Raw genomic sequence first — 26,414 nt, forward strand, 5'->3', positions numbered from 1 at the left:
TTTTTGCAATTTTCTGGACTGACTGACCTTCATTTCTTAAAGTAATGATGGCCACTCGTTTTTCTTTAGTTAGCTGATTGGTTCTTGCCATAATATGAATTTTAACAGTTGTCCAATAGGGCTGTCAGCTGTGTAGTAACCTGACTTCTGCACAACACAACTGATGGTCCCAACCCCATTGATAAAGCAAGAAATTCCACTAATTAACCCTGATAAGGCACACCTGTGAAGTGAAAACCATTTCAGGTGACTACCTCTTGAAGCTCATGGAGAGAATGCCAAGAGTGTGCAAAGCAGTAATCAGAGCAAAGGGTGGCTATTTTGAAGAAACTAGAATATAAAACATGTTTTCAGTTATTTCACCTTTTTTTGTTAAGTACATAACTCCACATGTGTTCATTCATAGTTTTAATTCCTTCAGTGAGAATCTACAATGTAAATAGTCATGAAAATAAAGAAAACGCATTGAATGAGAAGGTGTGTCCAAACTTTTGGCCTGTACTATATATATATATATATATATATATATATATATATATATATATATATATATATATATATATAATTTAATGTACATGAAATGTGCAGGAGGTTTTTTACATTGTTGATGGCCTTTTCTGTCTACCTCCCCATCAATTAAGCTTTTCCTGTGCTACATGTCAGAACACAGCTCATCCAAATAATGCATCTTTAAGCACTAATAATTGACCATAATTGAGAAATCTGGAACAAAATCAGCAAATACAAATGAAATAGTGAGACACTGGCAGTCAGTCTGCTTTCAGTCTGATTTATGTAGCGGTGAAAGAATACAGATATACTCCAAGACAGACAATTACAAACAAAGACAATTATAAGAAAAGAAAAGACCCGTTGTCTGAGTAAGAGAGGGAAAGAACCTCATTCAAAACCAGGGCTGCCACTCGTTTAAGGAAATCATTTTCCAGGATTTTTCAAGGATATATTCAATGACTCCTGTACATGTTAGCTGTTGCTCACAGAGAGTCATTTTAAAATGTTTCAAAATGAACAACAAAATTGACAAATAGCTCAAAATTACATCTAGAGCGCCAAAAATGAGAGGAAGTTCCCCACTGTCTGCCTTCACATGGGAAAAAAGACCGAAAGCCCTCTACGTTGCCCCTTCATGCAATAAATAAATAATAATAATGATTTATAGTAAATGAGGTGCTCCTCTAATGGAGAAGTGGCCCTCCAGTGGATTAAATGTGCTGCAGTGTAAAGACTGCCCCTACATGCATGAGACTGTGGGAGTTTCTTCATGGATGAGCCTCCAGTGGACAAAATGTTATGTATTGCTGGAGGACAGGAGGACTGACAACGGGAGAAACAGGACATTCCCTAGGTGTCTTTCTGATGAAGCAAACTCAGAAGATGCCCCTCCTAGTGAGAAACACCATGAAGTGCCCTTACAATGGAAAGGAAAAACATTCCAGTGGAAAAAAGAGATGCAGCGCTCTCTAGTCTCCCATTCCAGGTGTGGTGTAGAGCGGCTTTCCCAAAGTGAGCCTGGGACAGCAGGCGAGGGCTGCCACCAGATACACTGTAAAGTGTTATATTTTTGCAAAGGGCCAATAAATTAGACTAATACCATACCAGCATTTTGACGTATTCTCTGCTGTAATCTGCACTGTCCCCGATGTTTTAATTTTTCAAAGTAGCTTTTAGGATAGTTGTTAAAACTTCCATCCATCCATTCCATGGATATAGGTTTTCAGTTTCAGCCCCTTTCCAGTGTTCACATGTCACACAGTGTGAGCTGTAGGCCTGCGTCCTGTGACAGTGTGGGACCTGGGAGGAAGCCACACAGCACACTGTCTTGTCAGTTGTTAAGTTTTACCGATTACCAATTATCAAAGACAAATATATGTACACTGCAGGCTTTTATAGAAAGCTCTATCACATTTTTAGCCTAGATGCTTAGCTAAGCAGCTATTTAACTTAACAGGTACCTTGCTTAGCTGATTTTATGCTAACCTCAATTTGGAAATCAAGTAAAAATGTAAAGTAATTAAATTAAATGTGGAGAAATTTGAACAAAAGCCTATAGGACTTAAAGGTTTTTACTTAAAGTTTTTTACTTAATTCTTTAGTATTCTTTAGTATTCATTATTTAGTATTGAGCTCCCTTGTGGTTACAGAATGCCAAGGAGAGAGAGAAAACTAAAACAGATTCAAAAGGGAAATGCAGCCAGAGGCAGCTCGTCTTTGACAGGATGGCTCCAAAGCTGCAGCAGTAAGGCTGGAGAGAAAGATAAAGGATGTCTGGCTGTATGTCCTTTCACTCAGCTCAAAAATATGAACACAGTGCCATACATGCCATTTTGATACCTCTATGAACTGAAAAACAATGAACATAGAAGAACTCCAACAGAAACAGAACAGTAGACAGCAAAAAGATCGGAACAGAAAAAAAAAACAGATCATATGAACCTATGACGTCATCAACTTATGAACTCATTCGAACAGAAGCTCTTACAGGAAGACCTCTTCGATCGTTGAAGAGGTGTCTCATCTCATCTCTCATCACCAAACTGATCAAGTATTCCCTGCCTCTCAGATATTTAGGCTGCTTATTATGCCAAAGAGCCTGTCAGTCATCTTAAAGCAAATGTTTGCATTAACTGAAAACATAAACAATAATCCTTTTTCATGTTTCCATGAATCACCAGTCTAATTTCTAAAATATAAAGGATTCACTATTTGCTGCATGGCCGGTAAACCTTGATAAGAAACGATGTTTGCATGTAGTATTACTTCAATGATTTCAGCCGTTGCTTCACAGTGTTTAAACTGTGACTAGCCAAGGTCCCTCAGTGCACGCAGAGCTACTGTCACTGAATGACTCATTGTCTGCACAGCCAGGGACATTTCATCTTCTGGGAATCAAAATACACTTGCTTGTTTGTTACCTTGTAGCATGCAGTCCATCTTTTGCTTGGATATCAGTGAAATGAACAATGTATATCCAGTTTATCTGGCCAGTGGTGCTGCTTGTTGCACTGTAAGCCTACAACATATTCTGTGCCAGCTTCAACATATGGCAAGCATCCATCATCACAACCACCATCCCACCAGTGTGCAAAACAAGTTCTTCTTGTCTTCTTTTCAACATGTCAAGCATCATCACGTTGAAGCCATGCTGGACACCCACAGAACTCGTCCACAAAGTTTTAGTTTCATGTTATTTCAGCTCTTCAATTATGAGGTTCTTCCCCGTCAGATCCTCAAGAAGACCATGCACCATGTTCTTTGCCTTCTGTTCTTGGTTCCTCGTCTCTCGCTCCAGACTCTCCACCGTAGCGAATACCTCACTGGGTTTTTAGACCACTAGGACATGTAGGCAATCCATAGGGGTGGACCTTATAGAAAAAAGGATGTTTATATCACATCATTCACAGTCACAGCTTTTTGGTGCATAGCACAATGTACTATAAACTGGCCCGCATTCTTAATCGCATCAACCCTCAATCCCACCGCCAGCACCATGCGTTTGAGTGTGTGTGTGTGTGTGTGTGTGTGTGTCAGGGATGTGCATTCAACTCCAGCATGTTTCAGTGTGTGCATGTGTTTGCATGTGTGTCTGAAAAGAGTGGCAGAGAGCGAGTGAGAGAGAGAGAAAGGGAAAGCAAGTGAGAGAGAGGTTTGAATATGACGATGGCTGTGATACTCACAGGGGCATTACTTGTACAAATTCTCAACATTAAGCAGAGGTGCAGTCTCTTCTTTTGAAAATGCAAACAGTCTACTGGCAGGCTCTTTTCAGCCTTTCTTGAGACTTGTGCTGTCCCAGTTGCCACAGATTAAAGTTGAGCCAAAATATAATAGCTTTCATAGCTAGCATTATCATTAATGTTAGCTATTAATAGACTATCATGGCCAACTCGTTAGCTGTCAACATAATGTTATAATTGCCATATACAACCAAAAAAATGTTCAGTCTTACCTGTGAAATCTAATTCCCCGTGATCTGCTTTGGATTGTGCGATGGTTTGTACAGCACCAAGCTGCACGAGTCAGGCACCATTTTGCAGTCCAATCTTCTGAGAGTTATGGCAAGTTGCCTGGCCCAACATAGCGGCAACACTGACGTATGATCCAGCAGCCAGTTAGACGTCTATGAAACATACACTCAGTGGCTTCTTTATTAGGTGCACCTGCACAATGTAGTACAATCCAGTCCAACTGGTGTGCAGTTGGACTGTTGGACTGTTGAAAAGTTTCCTTTCCTGCTGCCTGTAATGCTCAGCTTTTCTTTTTGTCACAGTAATAGAGGTGGTCATTCACTTCTGTGTTTGGCATTGAGCTCATAGTTAGTGCTGCTGTCGGACTGGACTGCATTTTACTGACAGCTGTTTCCACTATTCTGCCCCTCTCATGTATATAAATAGGGAGGACAAAAAATGAAAACACTTCTCAATATGATGTAGTCCAGTACAAGACCTCTGCAAACTACAGCCTCAGTAATAAACACAGAATTAAAGTGACACATTCTCCACAATGTCAACAAAAACTGAACATTATAAAATTTCTTAAAAGGTAGAGTTTTTGGCAGAGCTGTTAGATTGTACAGGTGGAATGTATGTAGTGTATACACTTTATTAGGTGCACCTAATAAAGTGTATACACTATACACTTTATACTTTATTACAACAATCACATATTCAGACTTATCAATCATAGCACTGGGTATATATTATATTAGTACTACATTATTATTATTATATTAGTGCTACATATGTTAGTGCTATATTAGTTCTACCAGTAGGCTAAAGTTAGAATATCTAAGTATCTAGATGAGGCACAATAAATCAGTCTATCAACCTGTTTTCAGTCTGTTATGTCAATACTGTATATCCAACAGTAATAAGGAACAACACTCAAAATTGCTAATTCACAAAATCAGCAAAGTATTAGTGCCATCACATTGTATATACAATATTTTTTAAAGTAATTTTCTGAGTAATTTTGAGATGTGTTATGACATGATGATTTTTTAAATGAAATTATTAGGGTTGAGACAGTGATCAGTCATGTAAATCAGTCATTTAAATCTAACCATCCTAGCTCTGCTTTTTCTTTCTCTTTTTTTGTGTGTACTTTTTAGAGCTGGAGGTGCAGCAGCAAAACTTGAACGAAGGCTCCAGTGCATCACAATTCTGTGGGCCTGAGACAGAGAAAGATAGCAACCTAGACTGTATTTCAGTCCCACATCAGAAGATACAGGATCTCCATAACAACGGTAGGAAAATGCTGCAAGCACCAATCACCTTCCTCCCCCTCTGGGCATTCTACTTACAGCAATCACTTATTCAGACTTATCAATCGCAGCACTGAGTGTTTTGTGGAGAGAGAAGAGGCATTTACTAACCTCAGCTTTACAGGTGAATGCAATGGACAATGCTCTAACGACAATCTTGTGAATGCAAGGCATGCGTTCACCCACTTACACTCCCAAGGTCTTACATTGAAGTGCAGAGGGAGGTGCTTTGTTTGGTTTTGCGTACTCCAGACAACTATTCATGTTCAATAATAAAGGATGGCTAATATCCTAAATTGAACTATTTCTCACTTAGCGCTTTTATTTGGCTGTCTGGTGCTGGTCGAAGAATCGCTTGTCTTCTTGTTGTGCCAAATGCAGGCTTCCATAGACTCACGTTGGTCAACACGTGGTATGGTTCTCTGCGGCCTCTTTTCAATCCGGAGAACATCACCGTGGTTCCTACTGTCACTGATGGCAGCCAGAGGTAACATCCAAGTGCAAATGCATCTGGAAAAATAGAGGCTATTGTTATTTTAAATATTTTTTTGCTTTATATTCCATACATTACAGGTTGTTCTTCTATTTATTGGATGTACCTGCTGCAACAATATGATTTCAGTAAAGTCCTCTATCTATCTATTTATCTATATCTATCTATTAAATATGCCATGGTTTTCAATCATATCTTGTACTATATCTCTGATATGTCCAGTATAGGTGCAGCTAGAGATCTAATTAAATTTTTGGCAGTTTTAACAGAAATTATATAATGATAGTCAGTACAAATAATAACATTTTTCACTGATATTTCACTGATGTGATCTATAGATAGATATAGATATATACATATATACACAAAATTATGTATGTATGTATTGTGTGTGTGTGTGTGTGTGTGTGTGTGTGTGTGTGTGTGTGTGTCCATCTACCTATCTCTCTCTCTCAATAGATAGATAGATAGATATAGGCACACACACACACACACACACACACACACACACACACACACACACACACAATACATACATACATAATTTTGTGTATTTGTACATTTATTTATTTTTTCATTTCATCCTAAAGACATTCAACTGGGTTTTGTTTCTGGCTTCATTCTGTAGCCTACTGCATTTTGTGTCCAGTGCTGTAGTGTAAGCATTTATCTATAAAACCAGGTATTTGGGCACCATCCTGGGCTCCTCAGTGATCTCCACCACGGTCCTAGGAGATGACCAGCCAATCAGCATGGCAGTTCGCTTCCAGCTCCAACACAGAGCCCAGGTTAGCAAAGCTCTCTGTCTCCTAAGCTGAATTGTACTTGAAAAGCTGAAATTCTATTGAAAGCTCAGCGATTCCTCTTTTCATAAAATATCATATTCATGTTATGTTGACCATAGAATCCCCTTGGCACTGTGCATGATCCTGTATGCGCCTTCTGGGATTTTGATCTCACGTAAGTACAAATGAATCTTATGAAAGAGTGCAAGCATTTTGGATAACTAAAATATCTTAATAGGACCAAGGTTATCTCACCACTCTCATCAAAATAATTGATAAATGCTGCATAACTTTTAGAGCAGGGAACATTTTCATTCTTGGCATTCCCCGTGGACCGTGTGTATGCAGATATGTAAGTACGTGCTGTATTTTTCTGACTTTAGTCCAGAGGCTGGTGGGTGGTGGAATACCAAGGGTTGTGAGGTAGTGTCCAAACAATATGGCTCCACGGTCTGCTACTGCAACCACACCACCAATTTTGCATTGCTGCTGCAGGTTTACGAAGTCCAGGTAGCATTCCTCTCTTACCACTCTAATTATCCCTTTGTGTATTTTGTATGCTTTCACCATCAGTATGTGTTGCTATTTACAGCTAAGTGTGTGTGTGTGTGTGTGTGTGTGTGTGTGTGTGTGTGTGTGTGTGTGTGTGTGTGTGTGTGTGTGTGTGTGTGTGTGTGCATGTCAGAGGAGCCCAGAGAATGAAAAACCTCTGCAGGTGCTGACGTTCATTGGCTGTGGAGTGTCTCTGTGTGGCCTCCTCTTCACCTTCATCCTCTTCATCGCTGTGGGGTGAGTCACAGACATCAGGGAGTGCACTCTATAAAGCATCTAGGGTGAAAAGCCTTTAATAAAACCCTGCTGGATAGACGCTCAATAAGTGAAAGAAAAAAAAAGGAACATTGTATTCTGCAGATACAGTAGGTGAATAGCACCACAGTGAAGTGTTAACACAATGGGAAAAATGGGAAAACAAGTTAGTTTGGATCCTTTTTCTCATGTATTTTATTCTGTGTGAGTGTCTGCATGCATGCTAGTGTGGGTGTGTGTACTTTGGGGCATGCATGACTAAACATGTGGGTATGCACACGTGCAGGGTCCCTAAATCCGACCGTACCACTGTCCATAAGAATCTGATAGTGGCACTGGGGGTTGCTGAGCTGTTGCTGGTGTGCAGTGACTGGGCCTCCGCCAATGAGGTGAGACTCCACACATGACACTGAGGAAGAAGATGCACACAGTATGAAGTAGGAGGTTCAATAAATAAAAAGAAAGGTGGTTTCTATCTGTTGCAAAAGATAGAAATGTCAGGCCCACAAAATCAATGCTCCTACAAAGAACCATCCCAAGAGTTCATTTCCAAAATGGATGGATAGCATCTGGCATTCTAAGCCTAAGGTCCCAGTCTGTGAAAGTGGAATTATTTTATCAACTATGGACAAAACCAACACTAAAACACTGCAACACTGCTAAAGAACTATACCGGTACTATACCATTTATGTAATGCACATACACTTTAGATTACTATCAGACAAGCACGTACAGACAAACACAAATTAATGTGGTAGGCATGTTAAAAAAAAAAAAAAAAAAAAAAAAAAAAACATATAACATAGAACAGATGTATAAATGCTGTAAATAAATTGATGGTTGCACAGTTGAAACATCTTTTTTTTTTTTTTAGATGTTTAAGTTTGTTTTGCACACCTTTTTTGACACCAGGCAGCTATTTGTTTCCAATCATGTCAGTATGGTACAGAAATCAATTTGCTTGAGATAAAGTAGGTAATGCATCAAAGTGAAAATCTTACCCAAGTTTAATCCATCATATCAGAAGGAGACAAAGCTTACTGGACGAGATCTGATTTTTAATAACCTATCCCTAATCAAAAAGAGTAACATGGCTGCATGCTGCCTCATACTGTTACCTATCCCTAATCTCCTTTTGGAATGACTTGTGATTCTGAATGTTTGAGTCTTTTACAACAATCTACCCTCATTTTACACTGCAACATACCATCTTGCAAATCATTTGTGAGTGCTAAAGATTTCACAACATCATAATCCCTTGATGTCCAAAGATGAATTTTTGCTTGAAATAGACACCTTGTAATGTTCTGCTGCAGGTAACACAGTCCTTGCCGTTCATAATCCACAGCCACACCCAATTTCAAGTCATCTAAACACAACAGTGCTGCTGCCTGTTGGAAAACTAATGTGGACGACTTTATTACAGCGATGGAATACTGGTGTGAAGAAAGTTTTCTCTGAAAGTTCATTTTCATATTGCAATGGAATGAATGGAAACCAATGGCTGGATAAAAGGGAGGAAAAATGACATGGGAGTTCTAAAATATATTTTATATATTTTGGATTTTCTCAACATAAGCATATCTACCCTATTCAGGGCCTGTTTAGACTTTGACATCCATTTCAAGTGATACGATTGTAAGTGAACAGCTGAGACACATTGCCGTTCATACCTAGAATTATCATGCATCTCAAAGGCTTCTCTAGAGACAACTTCTGATTCGAATTGTATCGGCCTCAGATCCATTCGACTGTCCAGCTTCTCTTCATTTTTGATTATGCGATGTTGATTGTCATCTCACTGCAAAAACATTCATCAAAACTTTGTTCAAATTTGATATTAATTCTATCAAACGTTCTTTCATTCCACAAAGTGATGAGATGGTCCTCTGATGTTTTCAGGAACACGTGTGGACACATTAATATTCAAATGACAAATGCTGTGTGGCCCAGTTCGCCTTTGATCACTTCCAAAGGTCGTTGGAGGGATTGGATCACAGTGCATTTTGTTGCATTTTGTACTTAGCGCTGTTCATGACATGATCAGATCACATGGAATGGATGTTTGAATCAAGTGTGAACCAGATCCTGTTGTTGCTTTTATCCCCCAGGAGGCATGCCTTGTGGTGACAGCACTGCTCCATCTCTTCTTCATGGCCTCCTTCTCTTGGATGCTGGTGGAAGGCCTGCTACTCTGGAGCAAGGTGGTGTCTGTCAACATCAGCGAGGACCGCAGGATGAAAGTCTACTACATTATTGGTTGGGGTAAATACTCATCTAAAATAATAAAAACAGGGATCTGATCTATAGGTTAAATGCCATATTTGTCTAGTACTGCTGTATTCTTTCGTATTTTACTCTTTTGTACTGTATTAGCCTAGGCCCTATTGTAACTTGTGAGATGTGTCATGTTACCTTACTTAGATATATGGACTATGTTTTTAGATTTGTACTTTTTTACCTTCAGGGAACATCTTACCAGGGACTACAGGAGGAAATTAGCCTGGCTTGTTTAAAACACTATTTCTGTACTCTTGTAATCATATATGGTGTTTGTTCATTAACTTGCGTTGTCCCTCTGCAAATAAATAAATCAAATCAAATGAAATCAAATACTGACAAGCTGATGTCCAATTTGAATAAAAAGCCAACCTTGGCCCCATTTTAATTATCAATCCGTACGTGCAAGCAAAAGTAAACCAAGTGATAAGCTACACCTTGAGGTCTGACCTCTGGCTTGAAGTTAGCCTGACATTTAGACTGAATGACCATTCAGTTCCATTATACAGGCTGAAATTTGCAATTATGCAATTTTTTGGTGGTGTCATGGTAGTTAATGGTTGTTTTTTATTCACAAAGTTGGTGATAGTTTTTGTGATCTCTACTATAAAATCCAAAATGCTTCCATATATACTTTTCATGTGCTTTGGTGTTGTAATTTAAACGGTCTGCTGTTCTGTCATTCTTTCATCCTGCACTTCCATTTATAATTCAAATGATAGCTATGCTATTTGTCACTATTTGCCCATTAAAAAGCCCTGCAAACACTTGATACATCAGCCCACGAGTGTTTAGAACTGCAAATGGAAAAGCGTTCATTTACTTTCTGTACACTGACATTTATTTATATAAAAATATCACAGAGTATTTCTGCAAACTGGCATTTATTTACATGACAATATCACAGTATTCACAAGTAAGGGGCACTGGCCACATCTGAATGTGGCTAACAGTACAATACTATTTCAGCATAATTAGAGCATAATTACAGCACAGCTATTCAGCCGTCCAAAATACCACCCATAAAACACCCATTTTGTAAACCATAGCAGGAACAATCTGTAGCCTCTGTCTCATACTAGTGGTGTTGTTAGTGCTAGTGTTTCTCAAAATAAAGGCCGTTTTTCCCATAGACCGTTTTTCTTCCAGTCCCCATCCCTGAGGAGGATCAGCAGGTTTTTTCCACCAGACTTTTTGCTCCATAAACCAAACAGCACACTGTTCTTGAAGGGATGGCTCACAATGTAAAAAGTAGTCTATTAGAACTAAAAGTTACAATGCTATACACAGTTCCTTTAATTTAGTTCACATTTTTTAAATTTTATTGCAATATTACCACCAGAGATAGTCTGTATAGGGAGATATTCCGCCTGCACGGATATGTGATTCCACCTCCAGAGGGTGACATAAAACGCTAAAACCGGGCTAAACACAGTCAAATGAACAGCAGTCAATCGGACTATATATTTATTAGGCAGTGTAACAATGACAGTAGTAGTCCAGTTTCTGGTAATTATTTGGAATCAAATGTAGTGATGATTTTATAGCATTTAGTCCCATTAACTGTCGTATATTCTCTGTTTAGAAAGTGCTCAGCAGTGCCCCCAAAGGCCAAAGCCTATACTACATTTTTTTGTTTGTTTGTTTATTTGTTTGTTTGTTTTATTTTGTTTTGTTTTTCTTTCTCACAGCAGTCAGTGACCGTGGTTCGGCGTTCTCTCTCTATAGGCTTTGTTACCACACTCCCAGTATAACAATCATCCTGACATTGCAGCTGTTCACAGTCCCAAATCCATCTGTATGCGGGTTATGTTGCATAATAAGTTGGTAACAGTTCATTTGCACGCTTAAACAAACACCCAGTATTCAGGTGGCCACCATACCTTGCAGATGTCCTGAATGTTCCCTTGCAGACTAAACAGGCATTCTGTGAACAGTGCACAGAAGTCACTACAGCAGCCACTGTTCCATAAATATGTCAACTCTTAATACATACACCTTCTTTTGTGGCACACCCGCTGTTAAATGTTGTCTCCTTCTTTTTGTCTGTGGTTGAATTCTTTTGCAGGACTACCTGTTCTGATTGTCGGCATAACATTGACAATATCAGTGGACAAGTACAAAGCAGACGATCACTGCTGGCTCAATGTGAAGACTGATATGATTTGGGCATTCGTGGGACCTGTTATATTTGTCTTAGCGGTATGTATTATAATCTCACTTTGTGTGTGTGTGTGTGTGTGTGTGTGAAATGGTTTCTGCTACAATTCATCTTTTAATGCATCAAATTACAAAGCATGTTTTTTTAAACTAGTCTTTTTGTCCACCTCACTGATTTTAAACCAGTGTTAGATTTCCTATGACATTTGCTTTTTATAACAATTCTCCTTGTATGCTGCTGACTGTATGACTGCATTATGTTGTTTATTTTCTAAGTGATTTACATCACTGATGTACATCTGTTTAATAGCAATAATAATAATACCACATAAAGACTTAAGTCAGGATGAAATGGAAGGTTTGCTGAAGTGCTTTATCCTCCACAGCTGTGCTTGAGGCCAAGTGGATTTGCGGTGGCATGTATTATGTTTGTTGGAAGCCACGTTGATCGTGTCGTCGTCTTCCTACAGGTCAATGCAGTAGTTCTGTGTCGGGTTGTCATGGTGACCGTATCCAGTGCTCGTCGCCGTGCTAAGATGCTCAGTCCAAGCTCAGCATCAAAGATGCAGACCTTTGACCTGACTTGGTGAGAAACAATGGCCTTTCAAACTCTTTCCATTTCTCTTATTGTTTCTCTCTCACTTACTCTGATTGCTTTCTCTTCTTTCATTCTCTTCCTGCTTTTTTGCGTATGCTCATGAATCCTTTTCTCTTGTGCACCCATGTTCTGTTTTTCTGTTTCTCTCTCTCTCCTTGTTTTTCTCCATTTCCTTTTTAATTTGGGTCAAGTCAGCGACAGTCAATAGAGGCAGTGTGAGAGAGAGGGAGTCTTGGCTGTGGGAGTTGTATGGGCTTATCAGCCTAACACCTGGTCTCAGTACAACTGTGTGTGTGTGTGTGTGTGTGTGTGTGTGTGTGTGTGTGTGTGTGTGCGCACGCGTGCGCGTGTGCGCGCGTGTACATCCATATTAGTATGTGTATGTTTTGGTAGGTGTGAGCACTTGTTTGGTTACAATAGAACCACTGTGTTTCCATGTCTCTCTACTCTCAAAACTAAATTCTGCTATAAATCCCACTATCTTATAACAGTGTGTTATAGTGGCATAACTATGTGTAACATTATTCAGTTCCACCATACACTTTACAACACTGGCAAGGACAAACAATTATTATTTTTACACCTTGTGAGCCAAAACCATGGAAAGTTGTTTAGTTAATTAAAAAGTGACACCTTGTGATAAAAACATTCCACTACTGCTTGACTAAATGAGTTCAGAATCACAGACAATTTTCACATTACTTTTTAATTTATACATAGAGCACAATACTCTTGATTACTTGAGAGTAAATGGCAATCTTATTGGATTTGATTAATTTTGTTTTTGTTTTTGTTTTTGTTTTTGTTTTTTTGTTTGTTTTTTTAAATCTTGGCAGCTCTGCTACAGTGTAGCCATGGATGCTATACCCAATATCCCTTCCAGGATCAATAAACCGTTTCTGATTCTTATTCTGATATAGCTGTACAGATGTTTCTGTGATTATAGCTTTGCTACAATGTAGATGCACAGATGCAAGCTAGGGTTGGATGGTTTCCATATTCTTTTACAATTAAAACTTGCTAAAATATTACTGCTGCATGCGAGATTACTGAAGAGGTTTTAAAAAAAATGTTGGAAGGGATTTGATGACCTGAAATGCTGAATTTGTTTGTTCACTGCTATAGTCATGGGATGTTTCTAGGCAACATGCTCACCACTGTCTTGCTACTTTTGTATTTCCACTTCCAGCGTAATGTCTGGCAATGGATCTGTGAGCCCTCCAACACTATCTGGAATGAATAAATGTAACTTGCTAGTTGTTTTTTTTCTTTTTATTGTTTGATTTTATTATAAGTGACACTGAGATATGCTCACACTTGTGTCCATATATTCACTGTTTATTTGGTTTGGGATTCATTTGTGCTGGTTAGCATCTTTGCTATGAAGTCCAGCAACAGGAAATACAAAGACAAAAGTAGGCAGGGTGCGTGATGTCAGTACCATCTCCCACCACAAGATGGGGACGTACTTCACTGAGCCCTCATTGTATGCATAGGTTTATGTTTTCTCTGTCTAAAGGGTTAGGAAGAACAGTAAACATTATGCAGATGTTACGTTACCTTACTCATGTCTGCTCTCTGTCTCGGGAATGAACAGCTGTCCCAGTACCGGACCACAGGGTTTATATGGGGGAATACCAGCTAACATGACTGCAGGACATTAGCCTGTTGTAGCGATGCACGGATCATCATGGATCAACCCCCTGCTTTGCATTGGCTCCTAGGGGAACTGCAGGATCCCAATCCCAGGACAGGCCTCTTCTGGGTTGTTACAAGGGATACGTCTGTTTCAGCAATGACTTGCATTGTACTGAGCAGCACATCAGTCAGATCATTCTATTATATCTAAAGAGAAGTGATGATGTGACAGTAATGAAATGACAGTTTCCATTTTTAATCACTATGGGATCCTGTGTTACAGCATTACTGCCTGTACCATTTCTGTGCTCACAGTTCTGCTCCAACGTAGCCATGGATGCTAGCTGTTCACATTTCTTTGATTACAGGTCTGCTGAACTTTTTTCTTTATACATTTTTTTAGCTTATGATAAAATCATAGAACATCAGGATTTTGCCGTCTGTGCTGTTATTTTGTGCTAATAACCACCCTACCACGTAGTACCAGTGTTAATTTTGTTAACTAAAACTATAACTAAAAATTATTCATCAACAACACTTTTTTCAGGACAAAAATTAGATTTAACCTAAACAAAAATGAATTTTTGCTGACAAAAACTAGGACAAAATATTATGACATTTTCATCAACAAATAAAAAAAAGAAGAAAATGCCAGAAATAGCTGAGTGAAAACATAACTGCTGACCTCAGTTTGGAAGAGAATAGAAATATGGGCATACTTAACTTTTTACATTAAGTTTTAAAATACATGAAGCTGTAATGAAGAATGTAGACCAATCTGTGCATAAAGGCCTATAATAAAGCAAACAAAATTCAAATGAATAAAATGTGACTAAAACTAAAATACAGCTTTGTCAAAAGACTAACTAAAACTAAATCAGAACTGGCTGTCAAAATGAGCACTTCAAGGTATCACTGTTATGTTTGTGTATATAATGCTTTTGCAGAGGTTAATACACAGGAAAAGACTGTGATGGTATTTTTGAATTTCAAACCCGATAGCTCTGTTTTTATTTTGATGTGGTGAACACAATAGCACTACTCATACCTTGATTTACTGTTCCCACATTTGTCTTGGCCTAATGGAAACACCACAAAGTTTCTTCATTCCCTCACAAACAGATTGAAAGTAGTCATCTGTGCCAGCTCTAGAGTGTTATGTGATTGCAGAAGATTAGAGGGAAAAGGACTTTGAAAAATAAAAAGGGGAATAGAAGGAAGTGCTGGCTTTGTCCTTGCAGACATAGTGCAGACTGAAAACTCAATCTCTCTACCCAGGTGCAGCAGTGTGACAACAATAGTGGTTTGAACAAAGGCAACCTTTTCTGCCTTGCCCCATGAAATGGTTATTGGCCGCATAAGCACCAAGATCATTGAAAGGATGATTGCAGAGGAATAGGTGCATGACTGTGGTAGGCGGTAAAATCCATGGTTGCGTGGTGCTGGAGAGTTTGATGAGGACTCAGAAAGTAAATGTTCAAGAGGGAAAAATCTCATCAAAACTCAGAAAAGATTAAAATGAGAAAAATATGTGGAGTTGACGCGAAAAAAAAAAAAAAATCTGTCAAAATTCTGTCAGCTATCATGTTAGGATGCAGTTATCAGCTCTGTCTCTGAGTGTGTGTGTGTGTGTGTGTGTGTGTGTGTGTGTGTGTGTGTGTGTGTGTGTGTATCTGCACATGCCTGCAGTATGTCTGCAAGTGCAGGATTAACTATACTGTGCGTCTGATCTATGCATGCCTGTGAGTCTTTGTAACCACATTTGATTCGGTATGTGCGACTCTTCAGCGTGCATGCATGTGTAATCCTTAAACACCTGCTCAAGTGTTTTTGAGTTTGTGATCCACTGTGCATACATGTGTGTGTAACGTGTGCATGTAGTGGCTACCTGTGTATGATGCATGTCTGTGTGTGTATTACTGAATTACTGTATGATTCGAGTTTTTTGTGAGTTTGCAGGGCTGTAACGCGGCCAGTTCTCATTCTGCTGCCGGTGCTGGGCCTGACCTGGCTGTGTGGAGTGCTGGTCCATCTGTCCATAGTGGTCGCCTACGTCTTCATCGCTCTCAACGCCTTCCAGGTGCATAAATACATACACACAGGTCATCCTGGTACTTACATAAATGTATTACTTTCTTACGTAATTCTTTATAATATAGCATACACCTAACTAACAATACATGACAACAACAGAGATTTACCCCTTTAGCTTTAGGGCTCATTTTCTCAATCTTGAGATAATGCTAGAGGCCTGTTGTTACTCAGCATAGTGTATATTAAAGTGTTAGCATGGAGCCTACTATAAATCAACCCAGTGTTGTGCTGTGTTGCTACTGTTAGGTATATGCCTCAGCAGTATCACACGAGAGGGGGTTACACTGAACATCAGCACGGCCATGATTCTGTGCATCCTGATGCTGAAGATAATCCCAATCATGCTGATATTCAGTGTAACAGCACTCCCTCTTGTATGATCTTTGTTTTATACAACAGTTTTACAAATGGCAGCATTTATCAGTTAACAGTAATAGCAACAACAGATCATGAGAGGGGGCAGGGAAAAATCGATTCACTTATGTATGGCGAATCTTTGTTTTTTGTTTACAAATTTTAAATCATTTTTTTATTACTGAATCAATTTAAAGTAAAGATATTGGTGTCATGTGTTCTTGTGGCCTGTTGTAAAATGGTGTGTGTGTGCAGACTGGGGCCTAAACAGTCTTGGAGCTGCATCAGTTGGCTTTGACTGGAAAGCTGAGACTCTTGTGGATTCAATGAGCCACATTTGATTCCTGTGTGATGATGTTGGCCCCCATAGCAGCCATTTCACTGCAGTCACACCATTACTCGAGATGTCACTGTATAAAATGACCCAGTGTGACCTCTAGGAGAATCACAGCCTCATCAAACTTTACAACCACAAACTAGAGGAGAATTCAAAAAACAAAATCACAATAAATAGTAATATCAAATCATAATACTTAGAAATACTAATAAATGCAGTACTTAAATGCATATTGAAACAGCACCCATGTATCATGATAGTATCAAATTCGGAGATAAGTATATCGTCCCTGCCCTATTATGAGATATTAATTTACTCCATTTTTGGCTCCGCTAACAGAAATACTTTCTACCGAAGTTTCAGCTGAAGTGAACATAAATGATTTTCTAGTGTTAGCATGGAGTCATAACTCAGCATAGCGTATGCTGACATGTTAGGATAGAGTCCTAACATGTCCTAACATCTAACTCTCTCTCCAGTGATTAATGAAGCCCCTAAAAAAAAATCTCTGTTCATCAATGTTACATATTTATAGGTACTTTTCTATGAAAAAAGCCATCCCTTCATGCCTTGAAACAGCTTAGATATATCTCTACACCTTGCACTCATTAATATCATATGAATATATGGAAAGCACCATCCCCTCAGTTTACAAGATTGGCTGTTGGATTTGTGATTTACCAGATCTACCTGGCTCAGGGTGTATTTTAATCTAAATTTTAATTTGTGAAAACACCTGTGTAGTGACAAACTTTGCACAGATACAAGTCAGTATAGTGAGGATCAAACATTTTAAAGGGCAAAATCATAACTTTTTTGAGTGGAAGTGGACTTTAAAGTCTAGTATTTGGTTAACAATTGGTCACAGTTTTCTTGATACGTCTGCATTATTTACATCCTTGTCGGCTATATTAAAGCTCTCAGAAAAATACAAGAATCCTACCTGTAGGCCCAAGTAGGAAATGGACGTTGATGTGAATGCTATTTGCAAGTCAGAAATTGGTACTTACAGAACCATAACTACCATATAGCTTGAACACAACATCAGATTAGCATAGAACAGTTTAATTAAATAAAGTCTTAATATAAAGCCTACTATAACTCAACATAATGTATGCTTTTGGTGTCTCTAAACTGACCAATGGGTTAACCTGCCAAAAAAAATTGTATTCCATTCTGGGATACAGCTAACTTGCTAGCAGTGATTTGAGTCTCTCTTTAAGGAACAGTTTACCCCAAAATGAAAATGTAGCCATCTACTCAGACAGTGCAAAACTTCCCTGAAATTTCAAGGACAAAAACACATAGCAAATCCTGCAGTCTTATCTCAGCCTTTGCTCTAACTGATAAAGTCAATGGCATAATTTTAGACAGGTAAGATATTAGACACCGAAAAAGGAAAAAAAAAAAAAAGAAAAACATAACAAATTATAGAAATGAAAAAAGCCGGTTCATCTGTCTAGTTTTTATGTTGATGAGATTTTTTTTTTCTATATGTGTGGTGTCCATATGTTTGTCTGCATGTACTTTATTGTATTTATCCGTATTTGTCCGTATTTGTGCATTTGTGCATTTGTGTGTGTGTGTGTGTGTGTGTGTGTGTGTGTGTGTGTGTGAGTGTGTGTGTGTGTGTTTGAGAGAGGTCGGCCAGGCCTTTGGAAGACAGGTCATGCCAGATCTACCTCCAGCTCTCCTCCCTTGATAACATAGCTGCCACTTCCTCTCTTGTATTTTACTTTCTTCTCCCACTTTTTCTATACTATATTCTCTCCTCTTTCCTTATACATTCCATTCACCCACTATATCTGTATCTCTCCTTCTCTTCTTCTACTGCTTCCCTCCCACCTTCCATTTCCCTTGTCTTTAATTAATCAAAATGAGCTAGCCCCTGGGTGACCCCCAGAGAGCTGCTAGTTAATTTAGATTTACTGTGTGTGTCCAGCTGAGGGCAGATAACACTACAGTAGGAGTTCTTCCTCACAGAGGAGCTTCTTACCCAGGAAACTGCTTTTCGCTGGGCTGCACAAGAAACTGCAAGGCTGAGAAAAGCAGAGACTGTGAGACAGGACAAATAAAAAAGAATGTATAAAGGAAAATGGAAGGGAAGAATGGCAAAAAATCGCCCAATTGCCAATTTGCTTCCAAGTAGTAAGGTCCCTGCAAATGAAATAATCTGTCAACAAACATTCCAAACCCAGCTTTATTCACTCAATATCTGACAGATGACTAGCAAGATGCTGTTGTTTGGTCAGTGTGATAAATAATGAAATACCAGACAGAAGACTAGAAGGAATATTAATTCCCAATGCTTCTCTGACGACACTTTGTATTTTAGATTTGGCTTCCAAATTAGATTTGTGGTAAATTTTGCTCTCTGTTATTAATGTAATGTGATTTTTATTATTTTTGATTTGGTTTTAGTGTTACCCTTTTGGCTAAATGCATTTTCATTTTCATTTTTCTAGTCCTGGCATTTTTGGTTTGTTTTTGTTTATTTGTTGACAAAAAAATTACATTTCATCATAGTTTTTGTCAATAAAAAATTAATTTTGTATAGTTATAGTTTCATTTTCGTCCTGGAAAAAGTGTTGTTGAGAAATACTTTTAGTCATAGTTAACACAGGTTCGATCAATAGTGGATTCACTGGGGCTACAATTTGGCAAAGTGTCAAAAACAGGGAGATATCCACATGAATTCAGAGCATTGAGAACAATATTTGTGTGTGTTTATTGAATAAGAGAAGTCTAACTGAAAAGTGACCTCACCTTGTAGTTGTTATTTGGGAGTACAAGAACAAAATAGTATCTGACGTGACAAAGATCCACATTTTATTTTTATGTTTTTATTTTTATTTTTGTTGTTGTTGAGACGATACACAAAACAGATCCATGTTTTATTGACGATATTGTGCATGAATGGGTTTTATTCTTCTCCTCTTTCTGCATTTGCTTTCTGCATTTGCTTTTGTTTCCTAACTCATGTCCTCCTCTCGTCCTCCTAACAGGGCCTGTATATATTCCTAGTATATGCCGTTTACAACAGTGAGGTAAGAGGACATTCAGACTATTGTCTTTGCCACTCTTATGGAATGTCATAATGTGTCTTTCCGTGGTATGTGGAGCTGCAAGCCATTTGGAGTGGCTTTGAGAAATCAGTGGGTGTAAAACCTGCTTGTCTCTTAGGTGAGGAATGCCATAAAGAGGATCAAAGAAAAGAGGAAAGCCTTATCGTTCACAGTGAGTAAAGACATAGATCACATTGATTGCTGCAAGACATAAACTCAGTTTCATCATTAGTGCAGATGAAACCTATGTTTGCTCATAATTTTTTTGTATGCCTGGTTTATGTTTTCCATTCATAGTGTACTTGAAATCCTATGACTTCAGTCTTTGCTGCAGTTGTGATTGGATCGTAAATGTATTTCCAGAACTGTTCCCAGCCAACCAGCTTCCTGCCATCCCAGAGGGCCCCAGCCACCTCCTGGGGCCACAGTCTACCAACACCCTCCAGTCCGGAGACCAGTGAGACCTCTGGACCCCCCAGCTCCACCTCCACCTCCCTGGTCATCAAGAATGGTAAGGCTGGGCCAGGACCTGAGGTTGATGGGTGTGTGTGCCGTGTGTGAAATGCTTGTCATTCCCCTATTCAGTCTATTCAAATAATGATGTTTTCAGTGGATTATATTTTGACTGCATTTTCATTAACATTTCATTCAGCAAGGTCAGTGTCTTTGAAACATGCTTAGCAAGCTGTCACACTTAAAGTTGCTATGTGAAGCATATTACATGAGAGTAATTTGTTACCACATTGATTTTAATATATTGCTGTAATTAAAATAACAAACAAGACCACCACTGAGAGGACTGTCAGCCTTGAGCCTCCAGCTGCAGACTCTTAGAAGACCCTGACATACAATATATTGTTTACAGAAACCAGAAAAGTTACTGTGACAGCAGATTTTTTAAACAAGGTTAACAGGACAACATAACTAGCAATAAATAATAGTAATTTTATACTCTGGTCGCTGTTAATACTAGAATCTGATTGGCTGGAGGGTGTCCATTAAAACACCACAACAGTTGAATCTACTGTTCCATGTCAGTGCTCATGATATAAACTTTATTGTAGCTAACTATAACAGCAATTGAGTGGCTGCACTAACTAGCTGTGCATATTAAGCAAACTCCCTCAGCCATTCCCCCTACCCTGTTTTTTAAAATTCTGATTACCTCAAAACTTTTGCAATTATTTCCCAGCAATTACCATTGGAGTAACAGTAACACCAATACCGAGCTAGTCAAGCCATTATAAGTAGGTAGATACTTGCACTAAATGGCAAATCCCAAATGTCCACAACGTTGTGCCTCAAGTTGATCATACCATTCTACATTTTATATGAAAGAACTATAATGTGTTGTCATACCTAAATGTTTATATAGTCAGTCATTCATCTATATCTTCTGTTATCTTTTCTCTTCCCTACAAATGCTGTTGGAAATGCCCTTAGTTGCATTATATTTGAGAAAGTTGAATACCAGAATCTGCTGGTGCCATCCTGTTTTTATTTATTTATTTTTTTTATTGATGTATATTTGAATACTATGTGATGTCATTATAAATTCTAAATGCAACTTGTTTCTTAGCTTTCACCATGGTTTTATTGGCTTTTTCACTACATCTGGCACACCATGAACATTTCTGGCATGTTTGGTTCATTAGGGGTTTGGGTTTTCCAAGTCTGCAGCTTGATGCTTCTCAGTGGTTGGGACTTGGGTAGGAAATCTGCTGGATTGCTTTACAGCACAATACAGAAAGAGGGCACTGTTCTTTCGGAACAATCAGAGCTAAAGCTTTCAGAGCTTCTGGCAATGGCAAGTAATGGAAGGAATGAAAAGGCTGATGGAACAGTGATTTTCGACATGCTTATCCTCCTCGGGGAGGATAAGGGGGAACAAAAAACAGCAGGGTTTATGGGAAGTGTTGTCAAGCACAAACACAGTAACTGGCATCACAGTAATTATCACAATTAATCTGACAATGATATATCATTGCTGAATGGACTGTACAGTTTAGTCCAGTATCTATAAATTGTATACCTCATGTTTCTGCTAATCTTCTCCCAAAGCAAAGTGTTATTTTAGAACTTGGATATCATTTTTCTTACTTTTTATCCAGCCATTGGTTTCCATTCATTCTACTACGATATGAAAATGAACTTTCAGAGACTTCAAACTTTCTTCATACCAATATTCCATCACCATAATAAAGTTGCCCACATGGCTTTTCCTAAAAGCAGCAGCACTGTTGTGTTTTGATGGCTTGAAATTTTGCAGAGTGATCTGAACAGATCTGATAGCCTTACAGAAAACAGTCCCCAGGGAAATGTTTGCTTTCCACAGCCAATTAGTAGTTCCATGGTTTATGAATGGTGATGATTTTCTTTGCCAAAGAAGCAGAATATTTTAAGGTGCTTGTTTCACTCAAAATTTTTAATTTAAAAATTTAGGGATTTTGATTCTATGTTGCCCCTAGCATGATTTACAAACTGTTTTTTTTTTTTTTTTTTGTAATGTAAAATGTGGTACATTGTACTAAATAGGTTAAACATTCAAAATCATTGGCATGGTCCTTTAAACATAATACAAATAGCACATTTAGATATGAGCTTTGTATAAGGCTAGCTTTCAAGCTAACCTTTGCTAACTAGGTGCTTCATCTTTAGTTTAACATTAATCTGATTATCATTAATTTTGTGCAGTAAATGTAACATTCAGCTAATTACAAGTAGATATATTTCTCAACATGCAGGGTCAGGGTGATCACTATGCTGTGTCTTAATCTTTGCCCATGACTGACCAAAACCATGAGCAATGAATTATGGTGGCTGGATATTACAGCATTTCAGCTTTCAGCTTTCAGAACTTGGCAGCATTAAGTGTTCTTGATTCTCTGTGTATTATAAAGGATTGTTTGTATTGAGCATTGTATTATTTGTATTGAGCTTTGTATTGTTTGTATTGCATTGTTCTGTGTTGTATTCAATTTTTTGGCTTTTGAAAAAGTGAGAAATTAAAACAAGAGCTACAGCATGAATAGGCAATGGCGTAAGATAGTTATGATGAAGTAACAGTGCATGCTAATATGAGGCCTTAGTGCATGGTAACAACTGGTTACACACACACACACACACACACCATTAGGCATATATATATTTTACAAACAATGTGTTGGATTTTACAGTCAAATGAGTTACTTAGGTTATTGTTTTAGAAAAGTAGAGAGGTCAAAGAGATAGCTATCAGCACCATGGACAGAGCTCTGACACAGGAAGCAGACAGTCAATCAGATCAACAAGTCAACTAATCAAACAACTTTGGCTGGAGTGTTTACGTAACTGTAGCTGTCAAAGAAGTAACGATCAGATCATGCACTGATCTGTCATTAGTGCAATTCAGAAATCTTCTGTTGGACATGTGTCATACCATGGTGTCAATTGTTTGTACAGTATTTCAAATATAGCAATGAAGTAATTAATTCAAGGTTGCTTTCCTGATCATGCAGTAATTGGTGGAGAGAAAATGGAGTGTCAATCAAAAAGTGTGTGTGTGTGTGTGTGTGTGTGTGTGTGTATATGTGTGAGATAGACCTTCTTTACCTGTTCTTTTATCTCGTGTATTTTTTATTACTGCTTTATGATTGAAAGCCATGACTGCTTGCTCAGCTTGTCAGTCTTGACATTCAGATTTTGAACCTAAACTAGCTGTATTGTATTGTCCTGTCACATGATCAAATAGAGACTCGACACTGGACAACATTCACATTAGCTAGCAATCATTACTGCATGCCTGTATATGGCAAAAATTCCAAAGAAAATAAGACATTATTCATTTAATTGAGTAGTTTATTCATAGTTTTTATAGTATATGTAGAATAAGCATACCATTTTGTTATAGACTGCTAAAGACAATGTTACCAAAAAAAGAAGAAGATGAGAATAATGATAATAATGATAATAATAACAACAACAATAATAATAATAATAGTAATTAAGACCATGATGAGATGAGTTTGCCTTTTCGAGGGCATATATAGCAAATGGCACCATTTTTAATTTAAAATGAGTTTTTCTTTGAAAACAGGCATATTTCTGACATGGCAGTCTGAATCACTTGCAAGGGCCCTTTCTCCATCCAACATATTGTTAGAAGGCCCGCTCCCTCCATGGACCCTCCCAACCCACAGGCCTCAGTGCGTCTGCACTGCCTGCACTGTCTTTGTTTGTGAATAGGTGTCTTTTTTGTATTTCAGAGAGTTTCAGAAAGGAGAGCTTTGTGAGTTTCTCCTTGAAACCAGCATCAGGAAACCAAGTAAGTACAGCATTCTCAAAATATCTTAGTGTAGTACACCACTCCAAAATGCAATGTATGTACCAATTTGTTTGGTTACAGCTTTATGCTTGTGTACAGAGTCAAAAATCTGCCCACTCAGTCTTGATATAAATGTTTTGTGTATGTGTGTCTTCTGTATTTTGCCAGGTGGTTCAGCTCACTGGATTCAAGCCATCAGGTATTGCAACTGTAACACAAACTTCATGAAAATAACACAAAATAGTGCAATTTTATGACACTGAATATCTGCATAAAATATTGTGTCGGCAGCTTTAATTCAAAAACAGCCATATAATCCTTTCAAATCGCCATGTAAGAAGTCAAACCTAGTGAGGACTGCATGGGCCATACCCAAAACCCCTGATAGATTTATGTAATAAATGTTCCTGAGAAAGAGCAGGATTTTATTTCTCAAATGTTTAGTTTAGTTACGTGAACATGTAAAAATACAGGTGCCAACTGAAACCCAAAACAGTTCTTCAGACTGATACCAAAGGAGAAGCTTTTCTTTTTCTCTAAAGAACTGTTTGGTTTTTTTTTTCAAAATGGTTGAATGGTGCCTTCAAGAGTCATAAAAACAAACCAGCAATGGCTTCTTCAAAGGAGACAGATAGGGAAAGGTTCATGGAAATAGTAGCTAATTCTTCATTCTTAAAGGAAAAATAAAGGTGTCATTTGAAACCAAAAATTGTTCTTCCACGAGGTGTTGTAAGAAAAACCATTTCTAAAAAACCTTTGCGTCCACAGTTCTTTAAACAACTGTTTCTTGAAATGGTCCTTCAAAGAAACCTAGAAGGTGCTTCACAGACCCAACCGAAAAGTTCTTTGAGGAGAAGGTTCTTCAAAGAATTTTAACAACGAAAAAAGTTTTTTGAATAACCTTTTTTCCAGAATGTCCTTGGTAGGTCTGTACAATATGGACAGAATCATTATCAAGATATGGATCATTTCATCTCTTGATAATGATAGATACAACAATACAGTATGTAAATTTGATGGAAAAAAGGCTGATACAAATAAAGCACACACACCATGGCTACTTTTTGATAATTCTGTGAACTAAATACAAATGAAAGGCACTTTCTCTTGTCTCCTTTTATTTGGAAATGGCATTGAACAGAACTCAGGTTTGCTTTTGCTTTCATCACTTGCTTTCCATGTAGCTTGCATCTTTTGACTCTCTCTGTTCAGCATTTTATGGTTCTTCTGTAAGTGGTAGAGGAGATTTGTTGTGTTGGAGTCTGACGTGGGAGCCATTCTGCGGCATACTCTGCAAAGTAACGTTTTCTGGTCGATGTCAGATTTTTTATAATCAAAACACGTCCAAACAACAGAAGTAGTTCCTCATCTTGTCTTGGTGAGGCTGAGCCCTGTTCTGTATCTGAGTTTTGTGGGATTTTTGTCCTGTGTCACGCTCCTCCATGTTTGTTTGTTATTCGAGCCCATGTGTAGTAATTCTTCATAGAAACCACAGTCGTTTATAGAACCATTTTAGAACCATTGTTTTTCTGTGTGTGGTGTTCATCATTTTGTGATAATTACCCCATTGGCTTTTTTTAAGCCCCTGGAGGAAGGAACAGATGGTCCCCATATTTCCAGAGTCACTCTCCATGGCTCCAAATTGCCTAGCAGGCGCAAGAAAGAAGTTTGTAATAGATTCACTAAATGTTTTCCCCTCTGTGAGGAGTGTCTGATGGTGTTTGAGTGGCACTTGTTGTTCATTGTTGACCACCAAAACAAAGGAGAAGTTCATTCCCTTAATCAGGAAAGGACAGGGCTTGCTATTCAAGCTATTGGCCATTAACCACTCAAACACCTGCTCTCTCTCACTCTCTCTTTCATTCTCTTTCTCTCTCATTCTCCCTTTTGTACAGATGCACTTGCACTCGTGTGATGCAAAAACGCAAAGACTTCACTATAGAGGTTAGCACTATGAGTGGTACCTAATGCCTTTCACTTTATTTCACTGCAGGTTGTTGAAGTGCATATGGAGTGGATCCTGATACTCCGTCACTATAAACATGCAACGCACTGAAAGAAAGCAGAACTGGACATTGAATAACTTTTCACAAATACAAACAACAAAGTCAAATAGCAAAGCTAGTCATGAATGCACACACATCCCACCTGAAGTGCACAGGCACTATACACCAATGCTGCTGGGGTGGAGTGACTGGAAGAAGAAGATGAGGATGAC

General features: G+C 38.3%; 1 protein-coding gene across 1 annotated transcript in view; it reads left to right on the forward strand.

Moving 5' to 3' along the window:
- The window catches only part of adgrd2 (adhesion G protein-coupled receptor D2), a 43,209-nt gene extending 16,795 nt beyond the window's left edge, over positions 1–26,414 (forward strand). The window contains exons 10-26 of the mRNA XM_030061112.1: positions 5,129–5,263; positions 5,663–5,768; positions 6,457–6,562; positions 6,679–6,734; positions 6,943–7,069; positions 7,245–7,348; positions 7,653–7,755; positions 9,479–9,632; positions 11,716–11,849; positions 12,278–12,393; positions 16,003–16,123; positions 19,834–19,875; positions 20,012–20,065; positions 20,257–20,404; positions 24,138–24,196; positions 24,365–24,395; positions 26,190–26,414. Of these exons, the coding sequence (XP_029916972.1) occupies positions 5,129–5,263; positions 5,663–5,768; positions 6,457–6,562; positions 6,679–6,734; positions 6,943–7,069; positions 7,245–7,348; positions 7,653–7,755; positions 9,479–9,632; positions 11,716–11,849; positions 12,278–12,393; positions 16,003–16,123; positions 19,834–19,875; positions 20,012–20,065; positions 20,257–20,404; positions 24,138–24,196; positions 24,365–24,395; positions 26,190–26,197 (1,604 nt within the window). The 3' untranslated portion in view covers positions 26,198–26,414. The remainder of the gene's footprint in view (positions 1–5,128; positions 5,264–5,662; positions 5,769–6,456; positions 6,563–6,678; positions 6,735–6,942; positions 7,070–7,244; positions 7,349–7,652; positions 7,756–9,478; positions 9,633–11,715; positions 11,850–12,277; positions 12,394–16,002; positions 16,124–19,833; positions 19,876–20,011; positions 20,066–20,256; positions 20,405–24,137; positions 24,197–24,364; positions 24,396–26,189) is intronic.

This window comes from Myripristis murdjan, chromosome 9 (genome assembly GCF_902150065.1).
Source record: "Myripristis murdjan chromosome 9, fMyrMur1.1, whole genome shotgun sequence".
NCBI classification, from domain to species: domain Eukaryota; kingdom Metazoa; phylum Chordata; class Actinopteri; order Holocentriformes; family Holocentridae; genus Myripristis; species Myripristis murdjan.